The sequence below is a fragment of the Polyodon spathula genome, chromosome 8 (genome assembly GCF_017654505.1).
Source record: "Polyodon spathula isolate WHYD16114869_AA chromosome 8, ASM1765450v1, whole genome shotgun sequence".
Taxonomy (NCBI): domain Eukaryota; kingdom Metazoa; phylum Chordata; class Actinopteri; order Acipenseriformes; family Polyodontidae; genus Polyodon; species Polyodon spathula.
The window spans coordinates 30,807,562-30,825,810 of NC_054541.1; the positions used below are offsets into that span (position 1 = coordinate 30,807,562).

Genomic DNA, 18,249 nt, shown 5'->3' on the forward strand with positions numbered 1-18,249 from the left:
ATTGCTTAAATATTTGAATGAATTTAAGGACAGGCCCGCCATTCTGTTTGGGTGGTCGAATATACAATATTTGTGTCATAATATTGTACACAATAAAAATCTGACATGTATCCTATTATCGTGTTACAGTTTTTTTCAATCTACAAACTATATATGTGTACAAACTATATATAATATATATATATATATATATATATATATATGTGTGTGTGTATATATATGTGTGTGTGTGTGTATATGTATATATATATATGTATCATATATAGACATTTTAGTTGGTAACTCGCAAGACAAAGACCTGTAATTTGGGGATGTTAGGTATTACTGTAGTTCAGCAGGGTAAAGAAATGTACACCCTCTCATCACTAAGCAAGAAATGTTTCAAGCCAGAGCAATGCATATCCTAATTCCCTTGTGATGTGTGAGTTTGCAACACTAGAGTGCACAGTATCAGTGAACAGTAGTATACTGCTGTACTGTGCTTCTGTGTAGTCTTGCTTTTATAGGAAAATGCATTTCAAATTACATGTACTGTATTCACCTTCAAAGTCTGACTCAGCCTTGCAAATCATGTAGGTATTTTCTTGTTTCTTGGAACATGGCTTTATCCACCCCTGTCCACACATGCAGTAGTTCAAAGCTTACACAACCCCCTTCCAGACAAAGTTTTACACAATAACTATAGTTGAAGGAAATAATCAATGTTGCTCTATTTTAAACATGCGAGATGAAAGTTCTGATTGGGAAATATATTTGTATTCTCCAATATATACCCAATAGCACAGTAGTTTGTATCTTATAAGATCAGTTTTAAAGAAATTCTAAAGTGAATTGCTCAGACTGGAAATATACAGGTTCAACCGAAAGTCACGACACTTGAGCAAGACTAAGCACACATTGATGTACCAATGCCAAGCTATTACTGTGCACTCAGTGGATCGGTTCAAACAGCCCAAAGCAGGAGGATACAATCATTTCCTTGACACTGTACTCCCCATCGACACACAGATAACTATCATTAGTCAGGATAGACAAAACACAGGGTTTTATGGTCAAGTTGAATAATACACACTTTGGACTAGTTTGTCTTCACTATTGTTAAGGAGTTGTAGTACCCCATCTATTTAAATGGTAAATTCTAAAGCCACCGACACATGCTTTTGTATAATATGCACTCTATAACATTTATATCTTTTTGCTGCTTTGGATTTTGCAGCACACAACATAGGCTTAAACCTTGTTAGGTTTAATTTACCAATGAAAATATCATTGGAATTCAGGCCACTTTGCAGACCCAAACTCTGTGCACATGGTTGGCAAGCTTTCCTTCCAAATATATTCCAAACTCTGATAACCAGGGCAGATTAAACCAATCAGGAATGCAACACATCAAAACACTAAAGCCAATAATGACTTTTAAGAACAGTAAATATCAAAAGGACAAAAAGGACTCTACAAAGACAAATTACGGTGTTTCAGAAAGGTTTAGAAAGTTAGCAAATTTTCAGCAACGTCCCATAAATGTCATTTTTTCAAAAGCAACAAAGGTTTTAACTGCACTTACAGGGTCTCTGTAGTCTTCAGCGTCTTTTAATGATGGACGGGGCTTCACTGGGATGTCATCACTACCTTCATTGTCTGATGTGTTTGGAGATTCGGCTAAATCAAGGAATTCATCTCGCTTGTGGCCTCTGAACCTTATTTTGTCCAACCGTTTTAGCATGTTCAACACAGAGCTCTTCTGCTTTACCTTAACATGATGAATGGTGTCTCTGGAGGGGGGGAAAATGAACAGAACAATAGGATGTGATTACAGCAGTATTCATCGCACACTTTATAAACAAGCTGCCACAATGTATTCAATATTTTTAGTTATAGGATTATGCTTTACTCTTTTTGGAGCTGCTATTGAAGACACCAAGAGTTTTGAACAGTTTGATGAATATCAAAACTTTAAAGATTTGTGAATAAGGCCCATTCTTTAAGGGCCACAACATATTTTGAATGCATATACTTTACATCAGCAGTGGCCAACTCTGGTCCTGGAGAGCCGCAGGGTCTTGTGATTTTCAATCCACTTGCGTTCTCAATTACTTAATTGAAACAATAAATTTTCTTAAAATTGGTCAACACTAACATTTTTTCCAGGTCTTTAGCCATTGATGATTTAAATATACCCAGAAAACCTACAGGACTGTGGCTCTCCAGGACCAAGGTTTAGCCACCTCGCGTCATTATTCAACTGTTGAAGAAAATACACAGCTGAATATTTCAATTTTTGTGGCATACTGAAATAAAACTAAATAGTTATAGAATGTACTAGTGGGATACTGTCATATGAACAGATCTCAGGTTTGAGCAAGAGTATCTATGAATGTATGCAGTTAGGGTTTGAAATTGATACTGCCCAAATGCCTGGGCATGTACATATTTCGGTGGGGCATGTAAAAAAAATTGCTTACATGCCCGAGTCGGGCACCTACAATTTTTCAGTGCCCTTTATTACAGATTTAAACTTCCTTATTTGCTTCCACATCACTTCCAGCCAGCATCTCATCATGTGTTCTAGTATTGCATCCCTGTGCAACTGCGCAACAGAATGTGATGCCAGAGTGTTTTGAGCTGCTATTGGTTAAGCTATTCTGCTGTCAGAGTGATAACGGATTGCATTTGCAATGGATTACCAAAACTGCGGGGAAATAACAAAAAGCGTTTAATCAGAGATTCAGCAAATTATGAACATTCTTTAAAGTTTATTTTAAAATAATGTTATTTTGTTTCATTGAGTACACCACTGTTAAACTATTTTGCCTCCCCCCTTTGTTTACGTGATAGTATACAGGATGTATGCAGTGCTTAATTTGTGAAGAAAGAGGTGCCGGGGCTCATGCAATGACAATAATACCGTCCTTAAGAACAGCACATTCAAAATCATAACACGTTTATTTGAAAGAGCATTGTACATACTAGTGTTAGATGTTTACATTCACATATTTTACATCATATGCAAAATAGTAGTACGTGCATAAAAATGAATTAAAAAACAAGTTAAAAAAAGCCTATTTGCATGTTTGATATGGTTTTGCATTTAAATGGTTTAAAAAACAAACAAATTAAAAGCCAATCAGAGTATTCCAGAAGGACATTGATTAAAAAATAAACAACACACGCACCCCAACACAAACACTGGTTTGACCCACAGTCTGCATTATTATCAGCGATGTGCATGCAACAAAAGCCGCTGGTAGATTACAAAAACAATTAATTAAACTTAGGTTAGGTAGCTGTTATCTTAGTATGCTTTTATTATGTATCAATTAAATTGCATTCATTGAAAAAGGCCAGAGAGAACCAGATTATAATTTGTTATTGTAATATAATATAGCAGGCTAATCTTCCTGTTGAAGTAGGCTACAATATATTTTTCATTAAAAAGTTGTCATTGTTCTTTGTTGAAATGAATGTTCAGCTTTCATATTTTGAGTGTACTATTCATTTAAATCAAACCAAGTAGTGTAAGAAGTTGCTTGTATCATTCATGACATTTTTTAAATCAAGGAAGTGTATTTGTGTATAAAAAAAAAAAGCGAGTGTCATCTTACTTAAAGGCACTCAAACTGAAATCATAAAGTAATTTAAAGTCGGGTAGAAACGTGGCAGCGGACTGTCTCTATTTAGCACACACGCACATACGTAAGAACTTGTAGACTTGATACAACTGTGATGAGAATTTATAAAAAAGCATTTTACGACATTAACTAGAGGTATCAGGAATATGACTGCATGCACAGGGGTCCTGGGGCTGTGCCCCGGCAAGCCCCGGCACAAATTAAGCACTGGATGTTTGCTTACTTGATGAAAAAAAAAAAGACAAGTAAGAGAATGTAGCAGTGGAACATTGGATGTTTGAAACTGTTGGCACTAGACACACTGTTGGCACACAGCAGGACATACATTCCAGAGTCCTCTATTGGTGTGGAATCAACCGCAGCAGAAAAGTGTTTTTCAGTTTCACACCTGGGCGTGCAAAATCTTGTTTAGGGCATGTAAAATTTAGAGCTGCATGCCCTACCGTGCATGTTAAGATTTTGGGAATGTTCTACTCCTGGCAGTGTTCGTTCCACTTAAAATATGTTATTGGTATCACTAAATTTTACTGTCTGAAAATACTTTTTTTGCAACCAAACCACAACTTAAAAGTATTATCTTCTCAAAACTAATCTGCTCAAAACAATGTGCGATAGATCTTCCTGATCAGGCAAAAAGAATATAAACCCACCAACTTCATACTTGAGGCAGCCACAAAAAAAAAAGCTTCTAAAACATATACTTTGGGTCCTGCCTAACAAGGCTGACAGCTCATTATTAATCCACTTGTAATCCATGAATATGCAGGTGTTTCACAAAGAAAAAAAAAAAAAATACTGAGCAAGGGTATGAAGCAGCAGCTTCCCAACTGACATTTCACAGTCACATTAGAAAGTGTTCAGCATATTCAATGACTGATTTATCTTTAAAAAAAAAAAAAAAAAAAGCCTGTTACAGCATGTATTTTAGAAATTATCCTTCCCTGGATAACAATTGGAGAAAAAAAAAAAAAAAAAATGCTCCAGTGAACTAGTGTAAATCCACAAGAGACATATCATATGCAAACAATAAAAAAACATAATTATCAATGCAAATCATTGTCTTTTGTTGCTAAGCAAGTCTTGTTTTCATAACAGGTAGGTAGGTAGCTAACTGCCTTTTCAATGCAGGTGTCTTGTGATATTTATTTGTTGTGAAATTATTATTATTATTATTATTAATTTCTTAGCAGATGCCCTTATCCAGGATGACTTACAATTTTTACAAGTTATCATAGTACAAAGTATCACATTATAAAATGTCACAGTACAAAGTATCACATTATAAAATATCACATTACAGAATATCATACAGATAAAAGCAGATATGAAAGTACAATAAAATCAATTCAAGTAAAAGCAAAATAAGGCATACAGTAACTTATGAGTAAGAGCGAATTCGACGAAGTGAAGTTAAACCTTATAGCAACTATTTGCTTATAGAAGACCAGTAAGAACACGTAGTAAGTACGATAATGATTTCAAATAAAAACAATTACAGAAAACGTGAGTACAGATAAGAGTAAAATCAAATACAAGATATAGTAAGTAGTTATAGGTAGGAGCAGTAGTTGAATGCAGCAAGGTATCCAGCAGTTCAGTGCAAGTACAAGTGGATACAAGTACTGGTACAATCGGGTGCCATATAGTCCAGTATGATCGAGAGTTGTAGTGTTTACAGAGCTGTCTGAACAGGTGTGTCCTGCGGTGCTGGAAGGTGGTCAGGGACTGAGCAGTCCTGATATCCGTGGGTAGGTTGTTCCACCACTGAGGTGCAAAGGTGGTGAAGTAGCGGGATCTGGAAGCTGGAGAACAGAGGGGCGGTACAGCTAGTCTGCCGGAGGTGGAGGAGCGGAGGGGGTGAGAGGGGGTGTAGGGAGAAATGATAGTCTGGAGATTGGTGGGAGCAGTATGGTCAAGACAGCAATAGGCAAGTACAAGAGTTTTGAATTGGATACGAGCAGTGATAGAGAGCCAGTGCAGACAGCGGAGCAGCGGTGTAGCATGGGAGAAATGAAGAAGGGAGAAGACAAGAATTTTGGATGAGCTGGAGCGGACGGGTAGCAGAGGCAGGAAGGCCGGCCAGGAAGGAGTTGCAGTAGTCAAGAAGGGACAGTACCATGGCCTGAACTAGGAGCTGTGTGGAGTAATCAGTTAGGAAGGGGAAAATTATGTGTACGTTGCTGAGGAAGAAGTGACAGGAACGCGCTAGAGTAGAGTAGGAGAGAAGGACAGGGAGTGGTCATGGGTGATACCAAGGTTCTTGTTTCAAGAGCAGGGAGAGAGGGTGGTAGATTCAAGCAGAATAGAGATAGAAAGATCAGCAGTGGGGGAAGAGGAGGGGGAAAAGGAGGTATGAGTTGGAGAGATTGAGTTTTAAATGATGCAAGAGCATCCAGGAGGAGATGACGGAGACACAGATGGAGATACGGGAGGAAATATCAGTCAGAGGTGGGAAAGGAGAGGGATATCTGGGCATCATCAGCATAGAAGTGACATGAGAAGCCATGGGATGAGATGAGGGGACAAAGGGAGCGGGTGTAGAGAGACAACAGGAGGGGTCCTAGGACTGCACCTTGGGGGACACCAGTCAAAAGAGGGCAAGGGGCAGAGGGTGAGCCATGCCAGGACACCCGGTACGTGAGCGTGGAGAGGTAGGAGGAGAACCAGGCAAGAGCAGTACTGGAGAGTCCCAGGTCAGCAAGGGAGGACAGGAGAATAGAGTGGTCAACTGTGTCAAAGGCAGCAGAGAGGTCAAGGAAAATTAGGACAGAGGAGGGGGGGGGGGGGGGGGGGGCACGAGCAGAGAGCAGAGTTTGTGATGTAGAGAAAACCAGTTTCCGTGGAGTGTGCCAGGCGAAAAACAGATTGGAGGGGGTCAAGCAGAGAATGTGTTGACAAGAAAGCAGAGAGCTGGCGGTGTACCGCTCGCTCAAGGGTTTTAGAGAGGTACTGGAGGAGGGAGACAGGAAGGTAGTTCTGGAGGGATGAGGGATCAAAAGGAGGGATTTTTTAGGATGGGGGTGATGCAGGCTTGTTTGAAGGCTGAGGAGAAACAGCCATTGAGGAGAGAGGAAATAAAAGGGAGTGGGGCAGGGGCAGCAGCCTGGAAGAGGCGAGTGGGGAAGGGGTCCAGAACACTGTGGTGGGTTTATGGCTCTGGAGCAATGAGCACAGATCTGAGTCCGAGAGGGGCGAGAAGGAGAAAAAGGAGTGTAGAATAGTAGGGGTTGTAGTGGGTGGTGGGGAGGGAGTGAGCAGAGGATAGTGTTCACAAGTTCTAACTACCTACACTATAGTAAACAGTATTTACATAAACAACAGCAATAAACTATTACATTTCAGGTATTACATTTATATTTTTTACAGCAATACTGTGGTTTGACTACATTACCAGCAACATGACAGAAAACTACATGGACTGTACTGTATTACTGCTTTTTTATTTTATGAAAACCAATACAAACATAGATATGGAAAAAATACTTGGATACCAAAAGACCAGCATTTAATACACATTTCTTTCAGCCCACATTCAGTGCAACAATTTTGCAAACCCAGTTAACTCATACACAGACTTCAGTTCTGTTCCATACACAGAGTTAAGGCATTCCTGGCCAGTGTGAAAGTTGCTTTTATGGCACTGACAAGTAACACGCTACCTATTAAATGGCTTTCCCAAACAGCCGATAGGCCTTGCCCTAAATGTAAAGTTTAAATAATTTAGATAAGGCCTGAATGTATCCTCTTTACTAATACATTAGTCGAGAATGACTATTGTTATTTTGTATACCGCATTAAGAGAGTAACATGAACTTAAAAAGCCATGGGCAGAGTGTGGACCTGTTTTGTATCTAGGTCAAATGACATTCACATGGTCTTTGACTGTTCTAGGATAAGCAGTTTATTACAAATGAAGGTTACTCAAAGGAGCAGAGAAATTTTTCCCCTTGGAGTTTTTTCTCAAGAAAAAAAAAAGTTATGGTATAAGACTATTTTTTTGTTCCCTTCTATGATTCTTAGTTTGTACATAAAAGCCAACTAAACTTGTCTTTAAAGATACTGTACCAAGCAAGCCAGCGTCTGAGCAGTGTGAGGTCTATCTGTTCAGACCCGGTTAAGAGTTGTATACACTTAAAACTTCTTGTTTTGTTTTTCTTTAAAGTTTAAAACAAATAAAAGCATTATACTTCAATTATAACCCAAGCCCAGTTTCGACAGAATATACTTTAAAACATATTCAAACGGCAAAGCAGCGGTTGATCAATTGAAAAAACAGTAATTTCTTGCTATTTTATACAGCTAAAATGATTTTTATTCCTTTTTGAAAATGTGCCTAATTTGCTTCAAACGTCCCCCACATTATCCATGGGACACACACACACAGACATGTTCAGGGGGTTCTGCATTCTGCACTGAAGTGTCTTAACTGCCTGTGTGAAATGTTATGCTGGCATTGAAGTGCTACAGTGGCCGTGGATTGAAAGTCAACATCACACGTGACTGTATAACAGACTTGTTGGGCCTTTTTGTCGTTAGTGTTACATGCTTTCATTTTTTTTCCAAATACAATGGCTGAACAAGAACGAGGTAGTAATTGGAGTCTGGAAGAATTTAAGGAATTGTTCACTTTACTGGTCGACGAGGGTGTGAATTCACAAATAGAAGGGATGGTGAGTGATGCTGTAATTTATGGGCGAATCGCCATTGCCATAAAAACGATTTGTTGACCAACTGTAATGTGTGAAAGGGTTATGGGCATAGATTGCACAATTTCGTGCTGTGTGAATGGATATTTTTTTAACGTCTTTGAGACTGCTCAGTAGCGGCATTTTTGTGTGAAAGGGGTAAAGTCAATTCTCTTTACAAATGGAAATATTAGCCCAAAGTCATTTACAACAAGCAGTAGAATCATAGTCATCTGCTTTCACTGAATTGGGAAGCCTACTACATCTACCAGTTTGTGCCATTTTACTGCAATGCAAGCATCTGGCTTTGAGCAAAAATATACAGAAAAAATACTTTATATATAAAATATACATTCTTAAACAAAAGCATACTCGCTGTGACCCTTTCAAAGACAGGATTTGGAGCACCACAGTTGTATTTCAACTATGTTATCCTACAGTTAGAAAATAGCTGCAATGTTATCTTAAGTCTGTCACCTCTTGCTGTGCTCTGCTGTTCATCACGATAGAGTCTCAGTACACAGCAGGGTATTTCTGACCAGGCACGATTTATTTACCCTTCATAAAGTGACTCATCATGTCTAACAAGCACTAAAACCAAAACCTGTCAATCACATAAACCACCAAACTGATGTATTATTAATCACACAAATTACATTTCAGTATCAATAAGGACTACTGTCAAATATTACTTTAAGGTTGATTATTAACTGTAAATTAAGGAATATCACTATAAAATAAATACAAGGACACTCAGAATACCATACAGAATGGCTTTGGTAAAAAACACAAACTATTTAGTTATGCTAGTTAAGAGTAATTTATGTTTTTATATTTACAAAATCAAGGAAAACTACACAGCATTATACTGTATATTAATAAATGCATGCTCTCTCTCAGTTGATGGTAGGCAACAGTTATGTTGTAGTCATAATCAGTCAGACCGATTCCCTCTTAATATCCTCAATTAAAATCCTAAACAAACAATTATCCACAGAATACATAAAAATAAAAAAAATAAATACAAAACATATGTATCTGTAATTCCAATTATGTGTTATGAGTAATAAACAGGAGTAGTAAATGCACTAAAGATGGAGGCTGTGGTTTAAATTCAAAGCGTGACAAAGCCAGGGCTGTAATACTGGCACTTGAAGAGGACTGAGTAGGGTTACATTGCGAAAGTACAAAGAGAGATGGAAAACAGAAATAAATAAGAAGCAATACTGAGTCACCGGCTTTATATTTCTTGATTTTACAGGGTCCCAGCACAGGACTACCAAATGATACATTTCTATTGAATTTAGTATATCCAACTGACTGTGCAGCGGTTTGAAGATCTAGGTCTATGTTTGTACTTCTTGTTTGAGCACTTTGGGCACTATATGTAGACCCTTTTTTCTATCTCAGAAATAACAAAAATATCTCCACAATAGTCCTCTTACAAATAGTAGGCTAAAAAAATAAATAAATAAAACACTGTTATGTTGTAAACACAAATGACAATCAGCACTTGAGAGAACTGATATGTTCTGCTTTAGTAAGCGATCAAATACTGTAAAGGTTTTACTGTTGCTAGAAAAGGGACCTGGTACTGTGATCTTTAACCTAGTTTCTCAGTCTTGATTAACTGTGTTGTTATAAGTACATCATTTAAAAAAAGCAAAAACAAAATCACACAAAACAAACGTCTATCTTCCTCTGAAAGTTTAACAAACACTGCACATTTTGTCTTCTATTGCTACTTCAACAAAACTCAGTGTTCACCTATGCACACATATTTGTCTTCCACTGACCAATCTGACAAAACTGACAAAACATCAGCTAATGAGTCAGATGGTATGCTTGTACAGGGTACCAGAGGTCAGACTGAACAATACACTAATATGGTTTTCTTTTAGAAAAATACCAGGGAAAGTAATGCACAGTGTATAGAGCACAATTTGTTATGTTGGCATATGCTATTTTCTTTCAGTATCTTGATTACAAACATTTGCTGGAAAGCATTTTATTGCCTGGCTGGACCTGGCCTAACCTTTTAAGGTACAAGGGAGATATGTGTGCCACAAATAAGATGATGCTAAATATCATAATTTTGCAAACGAGGCGCATGAAACAGGGTTTCAAAACTGACAGGTTGGATCTCTTCTTCCAAATTGTCAGTTTCCTTGTGATACATAAGTCACTCTGATATGTATTTTAAGAAACCGTTAGAACTGCTCAATTCCTTGTGTACCTTAAGTGGTTAATAACATGTCAAGCAATGTCCAATCCTGAAACATTCCATGAATGCGGACAGGATTCAAACAATTGTTGCACGACCTCCTAAGATTTCATTCAAATTGTTCACAGTCCTACACTTACCTGATCGAGGATCACATGCAAAACATGAGGTTTCCATATTGTCTGTGTCTGTCTGTGACCTCCAGTACGCCAATTAACATTACTTAAAATATGGTTTAATATAGTTCCCTAAAACGTACTGTATTTATTCACACAAAGCTGCAACTGACCATGTTAACTATATTGGGAAGCCTCCTAAACCGTATCTATCACACCCTATTCTACTTTGAAGAAGCACATGAAGACAAAAAAAGGTTTTCCTATATCAAAGAACCTAGCCCTGCACATACGATGACTGGAATTTAACTCAAATCATAGAAATCAGACGCTTTAGTTTGTGTGAACTGCTGTTCCCCATGGAGTCTGAGAACATCAGCAATCATCACAAATCCAAACAGATGTTTCTTCGAGTGTTTCACTTTCAATGGTAAACACCAATGACCCTCACCTGTTAAAAGCTAACAATCCAAATACTCGGTCGTGCAGCACTGAAAAAAACATCAATCTGCTGATTTGGCCTTTGTTTACTTAATTACAAAAAGTCTTGTCCCAATATTTGCAAATGACACTAGTGTTTTAGTTAACACCATCACAGCTCTTATATTTCACGTGCATTATCAAGGTTGTTTTTGTAAAGATTACCCGATTTAAAATATATATTCAACATCCTTATAAAAGAGTAGGTTGGGACTTTTGTCAAGTCTTCGGAAAAAAAAAAACAGGGTATTAGACACCCCTGTTAAATAAAGCCCATGCACTTCAAAAAAGAAACAAGATCTTACAAACTTAACCATTAGATTAATTAAAACAAAAAAAGCGTACTGTACAAATGTACGTTTCATCTTAATTAAAATTTGGCTGAATGGTAGGCCTTGATAAAATGAAACATCTTCACACACTAATAGTCATGATGACAAAACCATCCAAACTTTGATAACCAGCTATACGTGTCATTATATTAAAACTACACTGTGTACTCTAGGCTGTCTGATTCGGGGATGATCAATTAAACATAAAGGCACATTGTTAAAGTTCAGAAGGACTGTGCCCTACCAAAAACTTTCGAGTTGAGGACAGCGATATTACCATTCAACATACACATTGTTATTAAAAGGCCTACAACACATGTATTTAAATACAGATTGTCCTAATATTTTTTGGTAGTTATAGTTTTGTGAAAAAAACGTCTATTATACTTTATACTCAAGGACCGGGGGTTCATATTTTCGATACAGTCGACACTCACTGCATTTAAGATTAGCTTCCGAGACGCGTGAAAAATACCCGTTTCTTCCTAGCACAAGATTAAAACAACTAGTCAATCGCCTAATGCTTTCCCTTCTGTCTTCTCACTGCTGAACCAATCCCTCCTTCTTCCTAATCAGCAGGCAATTAAACCCTGGTTAACTGGGAACAGTCGCCTTATTTTCAGAATGCAACACGATTTACTAGACTATAGAACTAAAAATCTATATTGAAAGAATCATGGCAATTATTTTAACATAACTGTGGGTGTGATGGAAAGCAATGTGACTATACCGCCAACAAAAGTAACAAAGGAGCGCATTATGGCTGTAACTGTAGCTTGATGATTTATATAACTACCAGATGTGTTATAAAATGCAACCAAAAAAAACAAAACAATTGACGGTTAATACTCATATATAATCAAACTACACTGTATGATTTGTAGTGTTATGTGGCACCCGATACGCCTCAGTTAGTGGTAATGTTATACAACACGATTTATTCACATCCAATACAAAACTGTAATTTGCGTTTATCAAACAAAGCAGAGACGGTTTATAGTCAAATCGTGCGAAACCTGTTGCTCGTATTTATTAGTATTAAATAAACAAAACAAAGTTACTTACCCAGCGCGGAAATCAGAGCAAAGTTTCATTAACACTGAGGGTCCTTGTGATTCTGTGGTGTATTTTTCTACACCTTCTGAACCCACTGAATATCTTTAAAACCTCGAAATGAACAAAATGAAGAAATATATTTCTGCTTTTGTTTACGGAATCGCCGCTTGAAAATCGGTGGCTTAGTTTCCAATACAGGTTTTTTTGTGTCAATGCCAGCCCCCGCCGTATATATATATATATATATATACACATATATTAAAAAAAAAAAAAAAAAAAAAGCCTGCCTCAATTTCTCTTGTTGATTTTCATTGAAGCACACGACGGGAGGACCTGACCAGGAAATTTCGTCAATGTCAGCGACTACACTCTTAAAGGGGCCGTCCGTTCGTGATGATTCCATAACCCCACAAGCGACCGATTGTCTCGGAGGCTGAGAAGGAACAATACAAACATGTAAATATAAGAATGATATAATAAGTAAAATACATTCACTTGACCGCAATTTCAAAACAAGTGCAAGTAAACGGCTACTTTTCATTCGTGTGCATTTATTAGAAAATAGACATCAGAAGCCTTTGCACTGCATGATTTATTTACATCCTAAAGCTTTACCAAGGCATATTAAATCACCGTAGAACAATGTTATTTTATATGTTTTAATCAGCACGTAATTTCTCAGCAAAGCAATTGATCAACGTTCCTCCTCAAAATGCGTGAACAAAGGCAACAACACATAACCACTCAGCTCAAAACGTTCCAGTGCATCCCCTAAATCCACGGCACTGATTGTTTTTTTGGGGAAATTCAGTAACTGAAAACCTGTATTCGGTTGCGTTTTCCTCGTGTGTCCTGCGTATCTACTGCCTGCACAAGCCTGTTCCGGTGATGTCATGCTTGTTCTGATGTTCTTCACCAATTGGATATTTTCTAAATTCTAAGTTTTTAAGGGAATATATACATAGGACCTTTCATAGTGGACCACCATCACAAAGCACTTTACAAGAGGGTGTGTGCGTCACTACAACAACGTCTCACCCAAAGACAGAGCACAAGGAGATTAAGTGACTTGCTCAGGATCAAACAATGAGTCAGTGGCTGAGCTGAGATTTGAACCAGGTACCATTTAAACCAGGTGGTTTAAATGGTGGTTACAATGCTGGTTACAAGCATGTTTCTTTAACCACTGGACCACACAGCCTCTATCTATCTATCTCTGTCTATCTATATATATACACACATTGAAAATATAAATAGGCAAAATAAGAGCCTTATAAAATATATACTTTTGATAATATTGGCTCCACCATTTAGATTTGCATGGTCAAACCAGTGGGTGAGGTCTTAATATATTAATAAACTGGTATAGAAACTGGTCCATGCAAATGTCACCTCTAGATTTGCTAGCCACCTTAAGTATTCTCTTCACAGCTGTTTCAGAATATGGAAGCTCAAATACATACTAAAACTCCACCTCATCAGCACATTTCACCCATTAGGATTCTGCTTTTGACCAATTCTCTTACATCTTCTTACCTGGAGTTCTATAACAAAAGCTAGGATTCATAGGGAGACAGAGTCTTAACCCCTGGACTTTGCAATGCTTTACCAGACTGTGAGGGGTACTGATACCATATCTAAAATAACCACTTATTAGGGTTGGTTTTCTTGAAGTTGTAATAGTTGAATCTGTTTTAGTGTATGATATTGTGTTGCCTGTAAAAAGCCAGAGACAGACGTGCAGTGAAAGGCACGGTGGAAATATAATGATGGTATTAATATAGTGCCTTTGTGATTGAAATGTGTACATCTCAACAGACATGTTAAAACAGTATATTTACAGTCAGTCTGAGCAAAACACTTTTGATCTTTACTAATTTCTGTATGAGGAATGTACAGATGCTAAATATATTATTTTATTAATATGCACTTATTATCCTTTTAGTTATTTTCTTCCTATATGTGACTGATCGTAATAATTTGTCAGTAGGAAATTATTTAGTTAGTGTTTAAACTTATATTTTAGACTCAAAGCTCAGAAACTAAGCCCAAGGTAATTCACAGAGATGCAAGGTCAAACTGGTGCCATACAAATTATTTAATTTGGGTCGGGTATAGTGTATGTATATATATATATATATATATATATATATATATATATATATATATATATATATATATATATATATATATATACACACACATATACACAGTGCCTTGCAAAAGTATTCAGACCCCTGACCAATTCTCTCATATTACTGAATTACAAATGGTACATTTAAATTTCGTTCTGTTCGATATTTTATTTTAAAACACTTAAACTCAAAATCAATTATTGTAAGGTGACATTGGTTTTATGTTGGGAAATATTTTTAAGAAAAATAAAAAACTGAAATATCTTGCTTGCATAAGTATTCAACCCCCACACATTAATATTTGGTAGAGCCACCTTTCGCTGCAATAACAGCTTTAAGTCTTTTGGGGTAAGTATGTACCAGCTTTGCACACAGTGTCGGAGTGATTTTGGTCCATTCTTCTTGGCAGATTTGCTCCAGGTTGTTCAGGTTGGTTGGACGACGCTTGTGGACCGCAATTTTCAAATAGTGCCACAGATTCTCAATGGGATTGAGATCAGGACTTTGACTGGGCCACTGTAGGACATTCACCTTTTTGTTCTTGAGCCACTCCAATGTTGCTTTGGCCTTGTGCTTGGGATCATTGTCCTGCTGAAAGGTGAATTTCCTCCCAAGCTTCAGTTTTTTAGCGGACTGAAGCAGATTCTCTTGCAGTATTTTCCTGTATTTTGCTCCATCCATTCTTCCTTCAATTGTAACAAGATGCCCAGTCCCTGCTGATGAGAAGCATCCCCACAGCATGATGCTGCCACCACCATACTTCACTGTAGGGATGGTGTGTCTTGAGGCATGGGCAGTGTTAGGTTTGCGCCACACATAGCGCTTTGAGTTTTGGCCAAAAAGCTCTATCTTGGTCTCATCTGACCACAAAACCTTTTCCCACATTGCAGCTGGGTCACTCTCATGCTTTCTGGCAAACTCCAGACGTGCTTTCAGATGGTACTTTTTGAGTAACGGCTTCTTTCTTGCCACCCTCCCATACAGGCCAGTGTTATGCAGAGCTCTTGATATGGTTGACTGGTGCACCATTACTCCACTCCCAGCCACTGAACTCTGTAGCTCCTTCAAAGTGATTGTTGGCCTCTCTGTGGCTTCTCTCACAAGTCTCCTTCTTGTTTGAGCGTTGAGTTTTGAGGGACAGCCTTTTCTTGGCAGTGCCTGGGTGGTGTGATGCAGCTTCCACTTCCTGATTATTGATCCAACTGTGCTCACTGGGATATCCAAACACTTGGATATTATTTTGTACCCTTTCCCTAATCTATGCATTTGTATTACTTTATCTCTAACTTCTGTAGAATGCTCTTTGGTCTTCATTTTCCTTCAGATTCACAGCCTTACCAATGATCCTTCAACAGTGGGGTTTTTATCCAGAAAATGTGACAGCAACTTTAATGGTTCACAGGTGGAGGCCAATGGTAAGGTAATTGTGTCCTCGTTAGGGCAATTTCTTTCATCGGTGCAAACTGGGAGCTTCCACAGCACAGGGGTTGAATACTTATGCAAGCAAGATATTTCAGTTTTTTATTTTTCTTAAAAATATTTCCCAACATAAAACCAATGTCACCTTACAATAACTGATTCTGAGTTTCAGTGTTTAAAAATAAAATATCAAACAGAACGAAATTTCAATGTACCATTTGTAATTCAGTAATATGAGAGAATTGGTCAGGGGTCTGAATACTTTTGCAAGCCACTGTGTGTGTGTGTGTGTATGTGTATATATATATATATATATATATATATATATATATATATATATATATATATATACACACACACACACACACACACACACATACAGTGCTTATAGAAAGTCTTCACCCCCTTTCAAAATGTTCACCTTTTGTTGTCTTATAGCCTGGAATTAAATTTTTTTTTTATTTTTCATTTATCTGCACATCCTACCCCACAACTTCCAAGTGAACAAAATATTATAGAAATTTGTAGAAAATTAATTAAAAATAAAAACTGAAGTAGCTTGGTTGTCTAAGTGTCCACCCCCCTTGTAATGCAATCCTAAATTAGCTCAGGTGTAACCAATCGCCTTCAAAATCACAAGTTAAGTGGCCTCCACCTGTGTTAAATTGTAGTGATTCACATAATTTCAGGATAAATTCAGCAGTTCCTGTAGGTTCCCAACACAGCACATCACCCAAAGAACACCATTTCTACTGTGAAGCATGGTGGTGGCAGCATCATGTTATGGGGATGTTTTTCATCGGCAGGGACTGGGGAACTTGTCAGGATAGAAGGGAAAATAAATGGAGCAAAGTACACAGAAGTCCTTGAGGAAAACCTGCTGCCCTCTGCAAGAAAGCTGAAACTGGTATGGAAGTTCACCTTTCATATGACAACAACCCAAAGCACACAGCCAAAGCTACACTTAAGTTGCTAAGGAACAAAAAAGTAAATGTCTTTGAGTGGCCCAGTCAAGCCCTAACCTAAATCCAATTGAAAATTTGTAGCATGACTTGAAGATTGCTGTCCATCAACTCTCCCCAAGGAACTTGACAGAGTTTATCATTTTTAAAACTTCAATCAAGTCTCCTCACTCCCTTCTTTTTTGTTGGCTGATCAGATTTCATTATTTTAACCTGTCTTCATAGCTCATGTCATTAAGTCCTGGGATCAGCCTTGTTGCCCTTCTCTGTACCTTTTCAAGTGCAATGATGTCTTTTTGTAGTAAGTTGACCAAAACAGCACACAGTATTCTAGGTGGGGTCTAACTAGGGCATTGTATAATCTTAGCGTAACCTCTCTAGACTTGTATTCTACACTTTTTGCAACATACATAGCCTAACATTCTATTTTCTTTTTTAATTGCTTCACCATATTGGCAAGATACTTTTAATGATGACTCTACTATAGCCCAAGATCATTTCCAAAGTCCTCGTCTCCTATTTCTACCCCATTAATTGAATACTTAGAGCCTTGATTATTATGCCCAATATTAATCACTTTACGTTTCTTAATGTTAAAAATATTTTGCCACAAGTTTTTCCTGTCACAGAGAAGGTCCAAATTCCGTTGATTTAGCTGGGATGTGGTTTCTGACCACTTCTCTGCCAAGTTTGGTATCATCTATAAGTTTAACAATCTTGTAGTGTCAATCTTGGTCCAAGTCATTTATATAAATTAGGAACAGTAAGGGTTCAAGTATGGACCATGGTGGTAACCCACTAAGTAGCTCTCCACAATCTGATTTTATACCTCTCAATTACTCTGCTTTCTGTTTTTTAACCAGTTCTGTTCCCATTACATGTCCTCCCCTGTATTCCTGATGATTTTAATTTACATACAAGTCTTTCATGTGGCACTTTGTCAAATGTGTTTTGTACATCTAGATACTTTATATCATAAGCATTGCCATCATCTACTTTAGCTCTAACATCCTCAAAAGTCAAGTAGGTTAGTTAAGCATGACCTCCCTCTTCTGAGTCCATGCTGGCTAACCCCTATCATATTGTTGCTGTTGCTTACCTCTTAATATTGCTTCCATCATGTTGCATATTATGGAAGCTAAACTAATGGGTCTATAATTACTTGGGTCTGCCTTATCCCCCTTTTAAATAATGTCACAACGGGCCCCTCT

At 37.6% G+C, this 18,249-nt stretch overlaps 1 protein-coding gene across 2 annotated transcripts in view; it reads right to left on the reverse strand.

Moving 5' to 3' along the window:
* Nucleotides 1–13,369, reverse strand: part of gramd4a (GRAM domain containing 4a) — a 57,249-nt gene extending 43,880 nt beyond the window's left edge. The window contains exons 1-2 of one of the 2 annotated variants that reach the window (XM_041257532.1): nucleotides 12,532–13,369; nucleotides 1,565–1,772 (exon numbers count right to left, since the gene is read on the reverse strand). In XM_041257532.1, coding sequence (XP_041113466.1) covers nucleotides 1,565–1,772; nucleotides 12,532–12,560 — 237 coding nt within the window. In that variant the 5' untranslated portion in view covers nucleotides 12,561–13,369. The remainder of the gene's footprint in view (nucleotides 1–1,564; nucleotides 1,773–12,531) is intronic. The other variant, XM_041257533.1, reaches the window with a different exon arrangement.
* Between the last annotated feature and the right edge of the window lie 4,880 nt (nucleotides 13,370–18,249).